Source organism: Falco punctatus (genome assembly GCF_963210335.1).
Source record: "Falco punctatus genome assembly, chromosome: 4".
Classification (NCBI taxonomy): domain Eukaryota; kingdom Metazoa; phylum Chordata; class Aves; order Falconiformes; family Falconidae; genus Falco; species Falco punctatus.
Window position 1 is genome coordinate 90383728 of NC_137583.1, and position 14965 is coordinate 90398692.

A 14965-nucleotide genomic window follows, 5' to 3' on the forward strand; every position below is an offset into this window, starting at 1 on the left:
TGAACTGTGCTGGAGTCAGTGGGGCCCCACCGGCAGGGAGTAGGTGGAGGTAAGAGAGGATCAGTCTCTTTAACTTTGGCGTTTGTGTCTCTGCAAGATTTTAGTAAATCGGATGTTTCTTTTGACCCTAAAGCTGGCCACTTCTAAAACGTGCTCAGAGCCGTAACAGTTTTCATGTATTTGGCTGTAAACCCCTTGGCAGATGCTGCTGGAGAAGTGGGCTGTTTGCTTACATTTTTGCTGTAGAGTCCCACTTGTTGCCATGGTGGGCAGTATGTTTCTGTCAATAATTTGGCCTGGCGCAGCTTGCCTGCACTTACTCTGAAAAGTTTATTGAACAATTCAGCTGAAACAGAACAAGATTAGACAGCTTTTGCCTTTTGGCGCACTGAAGTGGCTCGCCTGCCGTTGAGAGTCGGCAGCATTGCTGCAAGAGGACTTTCCCACTTGGTGCCTGCGGAGCTCCTGCAAACCGCTTGCCTGTTCATGTCTGGAGCGTGGGTGCTGTCAAAGTTTCTCATCTGCCCCCTATCAAAAGCGGCTCCGTGGTGTGGAGCATGAAGTAAATGCTTAGTGAGCTGTTTGGCAGTTGATTATGCCTTATTATTGCAAAAATGCCATCGTGTTTACTTAAAAAATACTTCTAGGGTTTTTTACATGGCAGGCAATTTACAGAAATGCTGGACTTCTAATAGCACACGGCAGTAATTTCATAATGGGGAGAGAGGTGGTTGATGCAGAAGGAAAAATACTGCTTTTTGTTTTCCTTTTTTTTTCCTCAAGAAACTATAAGAAAGGAAAGCTTATTAAAACAAAACACATTTTGCCTTGAGTTTCAAAGTTACTGGAAGTAGGTTTTGAATTTCATTCAGCAATTTGGAAAATCAGCTTGTTCCATAGTAGTCACTAATACCTTGATTCATGACACATGCGTGTTTTGAGAAGGAAGGAATAAAAGTGGAGACTGCAGACAGATGTCAGCTTCTTGTTGTATCCCAGGATGGCAGTTTTAACAAATATTATCTTTATATGGAAGAGTAAAAGAACTGAAATCCTATCTGATCCTTGGATTGATTATACAGCCCCACAAATCACTCCAGCTTGCTTCTTTCCATACTGTGGTAGCACAGGTTAACTTGCTCTGCTTAAGGGTCTGTCAAGATTTCAAATGGAGTGTAATCCCCTATTTTTACAAGAGTTTACATCTCATCAGTGAAAGTTCACTCTAGGTTGAAATTTAGCATAAAAGACTCTGGCTAGAGAGAAACGTGATGGAAAACATGACTTTGGGGTGATTTATTTTTTATTTTTTAGTTATACAAGCAGCTTTCTAAAAACCTCATATAAGTTTTAAAGTTTTAGATTCCCTTTTGCAGTTCTCTAACTGAAACCAGCTTTGGTGTAAAAAGTTGAAACCTTAAACCCTGCTAATCCAGAGAAAGGACCGGTGCCTGTGCATATTAATAAGAAGTAGAAAAGGGCAAAAGGTTTCAGTTCTACGGTGGTGTTGTCCATTTCCATTAACTCTTTCTCCTCAGAGCCAACCCTGGAAATGCTCTGTATGGAGAATTACTGCTGGCTGTAAAAAGAATTCATTCCCTGGAAGATGCTGATAAGTCAGCCGAGCCTGGTTGCTGTAATACTTGGAGATAGAAAAATAATTAAGCGCTCAATAGGCTACACTGCTGGGTTTTCTTGTTGTTGCTACTTGGGAGGAGAGGGGGCAGGGAGAAGACCAGCGACCACCACATTCAAAGTAATAGCGTGGTGTGTTTATGCATATAATAGCCAAAATTCAGCTCCAGCTATCTACACGTACGGAGCCTGTTTCTAATCTAATTTGTATGTAGGCAAATAGGTTGAATTACGCTAGTGTCAGGCTTGGTGAAAGTAGTCTCCTGGTGAATTGATGGTTGGGACTTTTGCTGTGTGAACGAGTACACCAGGACAAGCCGCAAGTACAAATTTAGCCCTGACACCAAATCTGTGACGACTGAAGTGCAATCTTGGCACTGCTGTCCATGATCTTTCCTTGCACGTGGGCTGTAGACTAAATGTACCGTAGTTTTATTTCCTGGGGGCATTTTCATTTCCTTTCTAGTAACCTTTTTTTTTGTGACCAGTGTTTAATAAGCTGAGGTTCCTCATGTGCTTCCAGAACTGCTGAGCATCTTTTGGAGCTCAGCATTATTTATCAGTACTTCTTCAAGATATGTACCACTGTACACCCACATGTGCAGTGTGGTTGATTGCACAAGGCAGTACCTGGAGCATGGGTGTCAGCCAAGGAATACAGCATTCACACTTGTTTAGAGAAATGTCTCTGGTTTTTAAAGCAATAACGCAACTTAAGGAGACCATTTACAGTAGAACCTTGTGTAGCTAATGAAACCCCTTTGCCACATGCCACGTGTGAAATGTACCCAGGAACGTCTGGCTGGCTTTGGAGGAACAAAACCATTTGGTGTGGCTTTCAGAGGGTGCACGTAGTCCCTGAGGGCTAAAATCCCTGTGGGAGCAGAGCACTGGCTCAGCAGCTGGCCCTGGGGTGGCCTGAAAGGGAGGCCCCGTTCCCCTCACAGGTGGTACCACAGGCCTAGAGACTTACTCCAGACCTAGGCCTTGGGTTTGACCCTCCTAATTATCCCCCTGCCCCTCACTTCCTTTTTCTTTTCCCCTTGCTCATTAAGAATTTGTGGGTTTGTCTGTGGACATGGGGGAAAAAAAGGAGAGCATGCTTCGCCACCCTGTGCACGCATGCCCATGCGGTCACCCTTTAGAGTCGGTGACTTGCCTGCACCCGCCTGATGCTACTGGTGCTGTAGCTTGAGCAATTTTACCCCTTTTTATTGTTGCCCACCTTACTTTTGATTGCTAACAACCTTCCTGCAAGGCTCCAGCCTCTTACAGAAGCAAACCTCCCATGACTGGAGCTGGGCTGCAGAGCAGTGGTGGGTGGCTAGGTTTGATTTAGGCCCCTCTGGCGGGGTTCATCTTCTCCTCTTTGTAACAAATCACTTTTTTTTTTTTTTTTTTCTGCCTCCCGATCAGGCAGCCCAAACTCCCAGTCTCCTTGTCCCGGAGGCAAGAAAACAGCGAGCCTGTGTCTGTTCTTGCACAATTGATAGCCCCGCTGGTGGGAGCATCGGTGCATGGGTGACGATGATCTACCGCTCAGCAGCTTCCCCAAACCATCCCTCATCGCTGCACATGCACCTGCTGTCATGAACTTGCACCGTGAGGAGGATGGCGGGGGGAGAACTTTTCTTTATTGTATTTGCTATAAATGGGCTAAAAAGTGTGCGTGTCTCTTTCTCCTTCCCTTCTCTCTTTCTTCTCCCTCGTTTTTTTGCAGAGGATGAAAGTCCTGGGCAGACCTATCACAGAGAGAGAAGGAACACGATCACAATGCAGCCGCAGGGTGGGCAAGGCCTCGGCAAGATCAGTGAAGAGCCTTCCACGTCGAGCGAGGAAAGGGCCTCATTAATCAAGAAGGAGATCCATGGATCTATATCGCACCTTCCCGAACCTTCTGTACCTTACCGCGGGACGCTCTTTACCATGGACCCCCGAAACGGTTACATGGACCCTCATTACCGTGAGTATCAATTGCTGGTTCATTTGTGGATGCAAAGTTGGAAGGCTGTCAAATTTGGCGTGATTTGATTTGTTGCCTTGCTTTGTCCTCAGGGAGAACAACTGCTTTGTCTTGGTGGGTGGGGAGGAGCGGGGTTGTTGAGGTAAATACAATCTCTTTTCCAAAGTTAAAAACCAGGGTGCAGTTGCATTGCAGCTTGAAATTACCACAGGCCTCTGTAAAGCAACTTCCACAGGACATCTCATCTGTTGCTAATCCTTCTCAGCCATCCAGGGTTGCATTTGCTCCACCTCCTTAATACATGAAGGAAAAAAAAAGCCACATTAAAGAAAGCACAGAAGGAAAATAAAACAGGCCTTAAAATCCCTCTTTTAAAACAAAATCGAAGTACGGTATTAAGGGGAGGAAGGACTGTGCCTTGTACAATGAGAATTTGTGGGGTGGGGTGGGGGAGGGATTGGAAGGTTTATTGCTGTGTTTCGGGAATTTTATGTTTTGTTTTGGAGGTGGTTTAGGGATTCACGTGTGTGTTTGTGCATGCGGGCTGATGGACTACTTTTGCAATTTTCTTCCCCAGCTACAGCTCCCTGAAGTTGAGGGGGGGCAGAGGGGAGGCAAACAGTTTCAACTTCTGAATTCCTGCTCAGGCATTAATAAAAAAGTAAGAAATTAACTGACACTTGAACACAGATGTGGAATGGATTTCTCCACAGGCAAAATATGAGGGAGTTAAGCAATTTTTTTCATCTGCTTCTAGTTTACAAAAAAAGAAAGAGGAAAAAAAAAATCATTTAGTTGTGTAGTAATGAAGTACATCTTGAGGTGTCAAGGCTTGTGCCTTTTGATTATAGATTTATCACCCAGTCAGGATACAGATTTGCCATTTAACCTTCCAGTCTCCTATTCCAGATGATAGGCTTAAGACCCACAAAGAGGGGCCAGGCTGCTTTGGGGTTTTTTTTCCACATCATTCAGAAATTTTAGTGTTTTAAGGCAAAAGGTCATTAGCCAGACGACTGATTAGTGAGGACAGCTGATTAGTGCATGTTTTTTTGCTAAAGAAAGTGCCAGGGATAAAAGCTAATTTTATCCCTTCATTAGTTGGGCTAGCAGCAAAGGGGAATGTTCACTCATCAGGGTGCAGATCAAAGTATGTCTTGCACAACCTTAAGTCTCACCAACCTCCTTTTAAAAAAAAAAAAAAAAAGAAAAGAAAAAAGCCTGATTGTTAATAAGGATGGAGGTATTATGAGAAAATGAACACTTGTTGTCCTTATAGTGTAGAGCAATATTTAGGGGAAAAGTTTGCAGTTAAGCTTTTGAGCTGTCTTCCAGCGTAGGCAGACGGTTTCTGTACACCCTCCTCCTTCTCCTGCTCTCTCACACAGCCCTGCTTAAACCCTCTGGGGGAGTTACTCATCTTTCTATCAAGTACGATGTGCTGCAGCACACCAGTGGCAGACTCCTTTGCCAGAGAGGCATGAATGTGCAGAGCAAATGACTGCTCATGAGCAGCAGTGCCTAGAAGTACTAGCTTGCGGGGTGGGTTGGAGGCACCATGCATAGTTTACAGTTTGTTAATGCAACCCCCAAATCTCATTTTTTTAAAAAAAAAGAATCTTATCGGGGAAGCAAAATAGCTTCTCTGTTTGTAGGCTGTACAGCTGGGGAGAGGTGAAATGGGTGACAGCAGTAAACTCCCAAACAAACAACAAGCCTTATGTTGAATTTAGTGGCGACGATTGCCATTTTGACCATCAGACCAGCTGCTAGTTCACCCCTTAAATCTAGTCCAAAATGTTATTGCTGCTACTGAAGATTCAGACTGAAGGAAAAGGGCCAGACAGTTAGAATGTGTCTGAGTGGTTTGCATTTAGTTTATTTTGGTTTATTTTATTACATTTGCCTTTTAATGAGAGTTCTCAAGATTTAATGAAGCTACTATGTCTGTATTGTGATCAATAATATTAGCTAGTTACAATGTGTGGGCTACTAGAAAAACATAGCTGTCAGAAGTTGAGAGAACAGCAGAAGTTATCCCGCATACAACAGCAGAGAAACAGGAGATGAGTAGATTTTTAAACGAGCAACATGCTCTTAAAGCAGAAGTCAGAAAACATCAGATGGGCAGACCTGCTTCATCACTGCTGTAGCAAGTTGTACATTTGTACTCACTGATTTATAAAATCCCTCAAACTATTAATGTCATATAAAGAGCCATCATGCTTTTATTTACCTTTAATAGATGTGATACAGAAGGACAACTAAAGAGACAAATGTCTAGTTAGATTTATAGGAAAGCAGACAGGCTTACTGAAATTTTCATAGTAGTTGCATCATTTATATATGTAAGACATGCTTTCATCAAAGTGGTGACTGTATTCAGGCTGACACTTACGGTGGTCCACATGAGGAAGTCTGAATAATGTAAACATACCCCAGTCCCACTGTAGCAACAGGTGAAGAACCAGCAAGTCTATTGTCTGTCTATTCCTTAGTTTCTTGCCAGTTTTGCTGGGCATATGGATAGAAAATACTGTTTTAATTCAACATAGTTGGATATGTAAACACTCAAAGTAATTTCTTAGTTGCCCTGTGGTTGGAAAATACAGACTTTTCAAGATGCCTAATTTGTGCTTCTATTTATACCCACTTAGTATTTAAAAGTGTGGGCGGGCTTCCTGTAACACAGGAAAAGGGAAAATAATTTTTTTGAAGAAGAACATCTGTATATTTTTATGGCAAGAAAAGAAAAAGAGCATTTAAGTCAATTGTGTGTGGAACGCATGTCCCCTCCAGGAGCTGCAGTTATTAGAAACAACTTGAATGCTTTGCATTTCTACATGTAAATATGCGTGTCTCTTTGCATTGCAGGATTTTTTGTTGTTATAATTTTTTTCCTAATTAAAGTGACTGATGTTGTAAATGTTGCAAATAATAGTTACCATATATGTGGAATAAATACCTCATTGAGGGGGAGTTTGCTCTCCTGCCGAGTGTGGGTGGGGATAATGGTTGTGTTTCAAGTGGACCAGCTTTTCAAACAGCTGGGATGAAACATGCTATGGAGCTGGCGGCACTTCTGCACTGCCAGAGAGCCCCTCAACCATTTAGCAACTGAGAATGAGAGTGCAGCCTTATGCTCAGCTCACAGCCCTCTGTCTTCCAAGAGATAAAAGGGAAAACATACAGGCCTAAACCAGAAATTTTTGTTTTCCGTCTTTTTTTGTTCCTGATTTCTTAAGCACTGTTTAAACACTGCTCACCAAGTATGGGGAGGGTTGTTTAGTTTTTTTTTTTTTTAACTTTAAAAAAACTTCTTTCTTTTAAAAAGCTGGAGGCAGATTACAAAAATGTGGGGTTTCCCTTCATGTGTTGCACCTTTTCTTTATTGAGGAGAGCCAGGGTTACTGAGCTTAATCACAGTGTTTCTTAAATGGATTTAAGACCTTGTGTTTCTCAAACACCGATTGCAGTGGTAGCTGGAGCCCCTTGTTAATGTAAATTCTGTCTCTAGAGGTAGGGCTGAGGCAGGGCCGGTGGGGATAGCAACTTTCCTTTGTTATTCTCTTTCCCAGTTTTAATTCTCATGCAGATTTATGGGAGTGCTAAGACTGCCTGTCTCGCAAGTCATTCCTCATGGAAAAAATGAATCATTCCTGATGTAAACACTCTGATTTAGAACGTACTGCTGGTATTCTTCCCTGGGTTTCACAGCTCATCTGAAAGAATTGTTAGTACCTAATTAGTGAAGCCTGAAGAAGTATCTTAAGTAAAAAGCAGTGACAGTTCAGTTGGCTCTATCTAAAAATTTGTATATACAGGAATGGCCCTGGCAGGATTCTCTTTCTGGTACATTGCCTCATCTCAAAGAGGTTGCACTGAATGTAGCTGAAAGCAGGAACTCACTCCTGTTTATTATTATTGTTATTGTTGTTGTTGTTATTATTATTATTATTATTGTGTTGTGGTGCGTTTTTTTCCCCTCCTTACTGGGGATTTATTCTGCTAGTTTTGAAGCTTCTGTCTGGGGAAGTGGGAACTGCTTATTGCACATTTCATAGGATTAACCTTCCAAAGGTATTGATTGCCCACAGTTCCCACTGACTGTGCCTCGACTTGTGGTTTGTAAGGATCAGGCTCCACATAAATGCCTGGGTTAGATTACCCAGTGTTGGTGTCATCTCAAAATCAATTTGCAACATGAACAAAAGACCACAGCAAGGAAAATACAGTGCTGGTTCACTAGGTGCACTTGTTCATTTACTGTGTTTTAATTTCTGTTGACAAGAATTCCCTTTCTTTCATCTCCCCCTAGAAAAGGAAGAAAAAAAAAAAAAAAGAGGAAATCGGCTTGTTTCTGCAAATGCAAACTGGTAACTAGAAACACTATCTTAAAATACAATAGTTAGAAAGCAATGAATTTTCATGGCAACGTGGACCATGATGGCCAGCTGTGCGCAACACATTGGGTACTGAAAGCAGTCCAGGTTGCCACCAGCAGATAAGCTCATGGAAGGGGGTCCCCATTTGCTTTGTATAGGGGGGAGCCAGTGGCATCCTTTGTTGTCTCCCTGACACATTTTGGATCTCTGAGGGACGACTAAGATACTTTTGGATAGTCCCAAAGTGGGCACTCGTCTTGGCTCACCTCTAGTTTCCCAGCATCACAGGGTGGCAGGAGCCTGGGACAGCTTTTTATAGAGGGCTATGTTATGGTAGGAGAGTGTCACTGAGGAATCCTTGTTGAGATTTAGGGCTGGGGTCTTTAAAAACATTTAGGTGCTCTTCAATTTCAAAGTGAGTTTGGCCTCTTAAATACATCTGAAAATCTGGGTCCTACTTCTTCATCTCTTTTTGCAGCATTTGGCAGGAGAGGGGCTTAAGTGCTCTAGTAACAAAACTCCACTGACAGTGATTTATGGGGTGGTTTCCAAATGTTGTCAAGGAGGGCTAGTTGAAAGAAGTAAAATCTAAAGCTTTCAATAAAACTCATAGGGAAAAAAACCTTCTAGTATAAAAGTGAATGTCAGATTACTGGTGTCAGCAGAGCGACAGAAATGTTGATCTTCAAGAAAATGAGCATGTTTGCAAAAACATTTTTGGGATAAAAATGTAAAATGTAGTAATATCTTTCAGTAGTCTCCAACAAAAAATGTTACAGCTCTCAAAATCAAACTTAAGGTCAGAGGCAACTCAGTTTGAAATTTAGGAAGGTGCTGCAGACCTTATAAGCTTAGCAGTTTATAAATGGAAATATCTTCTCCAAGATGCCTCCCAGACCTCTTGGGTTGTGTTTGGGAAGTTCTGATCATTACAAGTACTCCGGCCCGTGTCTCTGGAGCCCTTCTGTGGAATAAGCTGGGTCTCTTGAGAGCTCTGGAGTTGCTGCCCATGTGCGATGCTCTCATTTGGAAGTAACAATTGCACCCATAGATTCAGAACTACAAGTGGCACATAGAGACATCCTTCCTTCTACCAGATTTTCTCTCTTGTCAGCATGAGACACACCACAGAACTGCCAATATTCGAAAGGGCTTGAAATGTAGTGTGGTTGAGAAGCTGAAAAGTGATCTTTTACAGATTATTTTGCTTTGTTTCATTTTTTAAGTTTAAGTGAATACACACCTTTGAATATTGACTTTTTTCTTGTAATTACCAGCAGTATGAATTTCAGCTGGAAACTATAGGCAATGACATGGAAAGAGGCAATCCTGTTTCTGTGGAGGGTAGAATAGGGTATTTGAGGTCTCTTATGGCCCTGTAATTCTGTTGGACTTCAAACTTTTAAAAATATCCTGAGAACTGCATTTAAAAAACAAGAACAAACCAAAAAACCAAACCCTCTGTGGCACCTAATAGTGTTTATCAGCCAGGCACTACCAAGTATGAAGCCTTCTGAGAAGCAGATGGGTTCTGTTAATTTCTCCTTTTTTCAGTTGTTCAAGTGCGTGTAAGCTGTGGTGTGAGGTTTTTTGTTGGTGTGGGTTTTTGTTTTGTTGGGGTTTTTTTTTGGTGGTTTTTTTTTTTTTGTTAAGGAATAGGGAAGATAACGCTGGGACAAATGCAAAAACACCTCTTTCACAAATTTGATTTGGTTTGTCAGCTAAAGCTTTTTTAGATGCTTTACAGTATGTATTTGTTGTATGTTGCCTTCATGGAAGGAGACAGAATACATTGCTCAAAGCCATAGAATCATAGTTAAGAACTCCGGGAAAAGAAAAAAAAAAGCCAAGAAATAATGTAATCCATCTCTTTAGCCTCAAGGCAGATCAGCTGTCCCTAAATCAGGAAAGAATGAAAAGCTTCTTCAGAGTTGCTATGTCCCTTGATAAGTGGGCATTTTTCTCTTTAAGAGCCTGGTGACAAGTTCTGTAGTGGTTTTGGGCTGATCTTGTGTCTCTACATGGTAACTTCTATAGCATCAGCAGCTAGAAGGTGCTTCTGAAAAAAATTTAGAAGCTGTAAAAGTCTGAGTTGAAAAGGTTTGATGAAGTTTCGTTTTCCCTCCTAGAGGTTTGTTAGCATGTGGGAGATCTGGTAGTTTCCATTGCTGTGTTCTTTGAAAAAAATCCAAAAACAAACAAACAAAAAACCAAACCACCAAAATCCCCTGAAACCCCCACAGCCTGACACATAGCTGTTGTGCTCATTACTGCCACTTCAATAGGCAAGATCATTTGTTTTCTCTTTTTATTAGTTATCAGAGCAATCTTTGTGCTGTTGTTGAGGCTATGTAGTGCAAGGGGTTAGCCAAGTATGATAGGTATGCAGAGAAGTAGTGGCCAAAGGAAGATAAGCTTCGTTTGTTACAATTCTTGAAGCATCCCATAGTGTTGAGGTTGCTGTCTGTCGGTCAGCTTTTGGAGTGTTTTTTCCCTGCGAGCATTTCTTGGCCAAGGGCACTCAGTATGAAAAGCAGCCTCTTTGCCTTGGTTGCTCAGACCTTTAGAAAAGGTTAACTGGGTCTCACAAAGCTTTTGGTGTCAGTTGTTATCTGTATCTGTAAGGTGCTTTGTGGCTGCAACAGCTTGAGTCTTCGTGGCAAAGCACTGGGAACATGTGAACCAGGTGCCGGTTCAGTGATCATGACCGCATCAAGAACTGGAACAGGTTGTCCTGAGCTGGTGAGGACAAGCCACGTACTCAACCACTGTGCAGTGCTTTACACTGCCAGGGAGATGTTTCTCTTGCATTGGTGGCCTTCCATCTGGTCAGTGTGATAGAGGGAAGTCATTTGCCTAAGCAGAGGCTTCAAGTGCCATTGTCATGCCTGGGAGGATCCCAGCTGGTCTGGCTGCCACCCTGGAAAGACTGCTCCTCCACATCCTGTGTGATATCTGTTACCTCTGTATGAACATCTCAGATACCTTAGGGGTCTAAGATGGCACTATGTGTCTGCATTTAGGCAGCTGAATCCTTGTCAGTGTTGTAACCAGGCGTTCAGATCAGTGTGTCCAAATGTGGAAGACAAACCTTTAAGTTCAGTTCTTTTTTTATCCCCTTCTCTGCTGCCATTGCCCAGCTCTTGTCAAGAAATCTGTGGCAGTAATTGGGTTGCTGAGTAGCTAATATCTACAGGGTGCTCCTCTTTCATGGTTCCCTTGTGTTAATTTTCTTGTGTCCTGGGTGCTTGTCACTGAGATCACACTCCCTTGCTGCTGCCTCTGGGGCTGGGGGGAATCCCAGATGTGTGGGCACTGAAGGGAGGGCATTGTGTCCCAGAGGGTGCCTCAGGCTGGGCAGTGGGGGTAATGGCAGTGTGAGGGCACCATGGGCCTGCTCTTTCCATGGCATGGACTTGTCAAGGGAGGTGATGAAAGGCAGCGTCATTCCTGCTGACAAGGTCCTACAGAAGTCTCTTAGCATCAGCTTTGGCCTCCTGTTGGAGTCCAGGGTTGAACAGACCTTTACTTTTAAGGCAGTTCAAATGCTTTGGTTGATGAGCCATTTTCAGGATCACTAGCAGATACAGCTTTATTCCTCTTGATTGAACTCAGTACTTGGGAGAAGAGCCCTTAGCCAGAGCCTCTGCTTCCTTTTATTCACACCTAGCAACCCAATTAGCTTCCTCTTAGCCTGGCTCTTGGGTAGTTTACACAGTGCACTCTAAACTCTTATTAAAACACTGCTCAAATTACTCACAACTGGGGCTCTTCAGCTTGCTCAGTGGGTGACATCTGAGTTTGGAGATCATGTCAGGTATGCTTCCCCCTTCAGTCAGAGTTATACTGGCTGCCTCTTTTCATTGGTGATTATATAACTTACAGCCGAGGCAGCAACCACCAGCGCAGGGAACCAGTACTGTACTATATGTCAGTGTACTGGTAGCTCTGTTTTTTAAAGAGTGCAGCTGCTGTATTGGCATGTGGTCATTGGCATGTGTGGTGGTGGTTGGTACACAGCAGCAGGAAAGGCAGTACATGTCTGGGAGCGTTTGTATGTACAGGTTTGTACATAATTTTTTATACCTTCTTTTAAAAATAGAGAAAAGGAATGTTTTGTGTTGTCTCAGAATTTGTTTTGGAGTTCAGTACAGATAGCTCCCCAGATAATGGAATCACTTTCTAATCTAAATTATGCTCGTTTCCTGCTTCACACTGAATAAGGTAGCAGAAAGGCTCCCCCATTGTTCACTCTGGTTTCCCTTTCATATTTCAGTGCTGCCCCAAGCCATCATTTTTCCCAAAGAGCAGAATGGTGCTGATCCAGAACCCAATGAATTCAATGAATCAACAGCTGCTTCAATGAACTTTTTCATAATCCCCAGTTGCCTTATATTCTACCCTTTCATCTTACCTGCTCCTCATGCTAGCTGTAATTTAAAATCATAATTCTCAAGGATCCATGTTACCATTAAGCAAATGAAGGGCTGAACATTGCTATTCCTCTATCTACAGTCCCCTGTTGAAGTAGCTTATGGTAACAAGCCAAAAGTAATGGCGTATGACATACTTGCTAATAAATGGCTGATTATGGTAACAACTGAGTGTAACACCATACCAAGCGTTGAAGCAAATAACTGATGAGGTAGAATGTGTTAAAATAAATTTAATTCCAGCATGTCATACTCCTTAGTGTAAAAAGGTACTGCATTTGATTTGTATGTTTTTTTCACCAAGCTGCCTACAGATACAACTGTTGAAAGCCTTCAGCTTTGGCCTTGACTTCTGTTGGACATGGTTGTTGAAATGAAATTGGGTCACTTGGGTGAATAAGGTTTCTTTGGATCAAGGACTATGTTACATATAAACAGGGGTTGCTCACTTAATTGGGATAGCCCAGCATGGTACGGTAATAGGAAGCTGTTGGCACCAAGTTATGTGTCATGCTGGATGATATTTGAGTTGGCATCAACACCAGTGATCTACAGTGCTTTTAACAATAAAATTGGTGCCAGACATTGAAAACATTACTTGCTGCTATGATAGCAGTGGAATTTTTTCTTCTTTTAACTACAAAGGAGAAGAGGAGCACTAGTCATGTATCACTGGCTAATCATTATGTTGCCCACTATGTGGGATGTTTGATTTGGAAGGTCTGATGTATGGACTACTCATATATGCCTCTACTCTGCCTGAGACTGACAGTGCCCATGGTCTATGTTTATTTTCACTTTTACAGGTTTTCAGTTTTTCTTGATTTGTCAACTTGACTACAGAGAATTTAACAAGCTTACAGGCACATCAAGCCCACTGGAAGAAACCCCTTTATAAATGAAGACTAAAGGCCTGATCTGGCTTTTTCTGCTCCCATGGAAAAAATTAAAAGACCTGAATGAAATCCAAAATGCCGTCCTGTGAAAGTGTTTCTGGGTTCTTGTGGGGAAATATGGCACATCTCTTCAAAGATGGTCGTTATTTATCATGTACATCACAGATTAACACACATCCTACACTTAGTAGTGCCTTCCATCCTCTGCATTATGAAGGAGAAAGGCAGACTGAAGACATGGGCTACTTTAGTGGTTCTTCCATAAATGTTAGTTTTGTGTGTGTACCGCTCTGGAAAGGTGGGTCTATACAGGGAGGTTAAAGCATGCTATGCCTCTGCATCCTGACCAGCCTCCCTCTCTGGGATTTTTTCGGTACACAGCCCGTGGGAATGTTGCCTGTGTTGTCTTAACACATGGGGCTTGCCTGGGTATGCAGGGTCCTGCTGGACCAGAGGGGTGGAGGCTGGTTGCTGCTGAGGCCACACTTGAAGGCTGGTAAAGCGCAGGGTTGACATGCCTTATCTTGACGGTGTGGCCTCTGGGCTGCCTTTAAGAAATGATGTAGGCATGGATACTGCATGTTAAGGCTATGCAAAGTATTGACACAGTGCTCTGAGGAAGACAGTCATCTGAAATAGTGTGTTCTGGCTGTTGAGAAGTGACTGCTGTATTTTCTTATGGGAGGGTGGTGCTAGCCTGACATTGCTCTGTGGTCCTGAAGCACATTCCCTGTTGTGGGAATTCCCATATGGATGGGAAGAAGTCATCTTCAACTTTAAATTCCTTCTGAGCATGTCTCTAGGCCAGGTTAATTAGGCAACATGTGCCAATAGGTCTTGGCTCCAGAAAATGCTGTCGTCTAGTGTTTTCTGTGTAATGCCTTTTTCAGTTAACATTCAGACCCTATATATCTGCTCCTTGTTTGCTGCAGTCTTTTCTTATCTGTGTATAATGGTGAGTGTCCAGCTTGGCAGTTTGATGCAGAATCTCACCATTCACGTCGTTCGTTGAATTCTCCCAGCTGGGATTTCCCAGGAAGCTTTGAAAGCAGAAGGTGCTTTCTCTTTCCCACTTCCATCCTGCTGTGTAATGCTTCCATGAGCCTCACCTGCAACCCCAACTGCAACTAATGACATCCTTTTATTTTGTCAGAGCAGAGAACTGAGAGATGCTGCTGGCAGGCAACATCCTCTTCAGCTAGCTGTACTTTGCTTGCACTTCTGACAGTGCCATGCACTTAGAAAAAAAAGGACTTAAAAACTGGTCCAGAATTGATTGAGTGCAGGAGTGGGAAACCAGGGTGGCAGCTGTAGCAGCATTCTTCCTCAGCCCAGCCTGCTTAGGGCCATGGTGACTTTTATAGCATGGCTTGTAGCTATCAGAATACAATCTGATGACAACCCCCTGGACCCATCTTCAGCTCTCTAACTGGCTGGTGTCTGCTGCAAGTATATGTCACCATGATGTTGGGAGCATAGTTGCCAGTGTATCGCTGTTTACAAACAAACCCAGACCCATGACGTTCATGCTAAAGCCATACCCCTTGTGTGAGCTGGGTGCATACTTTATGTCAGTGTATGTATGCATCTCAGGTAGCGGAGCTGCTATTTTGTTTGAACTGGCCAACACTTTTTTGTTTTAATCTAGGATAA

The 14965-nt window shown here is 42.8% G+C and overlaps 1 protein-coding gene across 1 annotated transcript in view; it reads left to right on the top strand.

Moving 5' to 3' along the window:
• Nucleotides 1–14965, top strand: part of GLI3 (GLI family zinc finger 3) — a 427034-nt gene that overhangs the window by 282051 nt on the left and 130018 nt on the right. The window contains exon 4 of the mRNA XM_080382113.1: nucleotides 3356–3598. Within this exon, the coding sequence (XP_080238239.1) occupies nucleotides 3356–3598 (243 nt within the window). The remainder of the gene's footprint in view (nucleotides 1–3355; nucleotides 3599–14965) is intronic.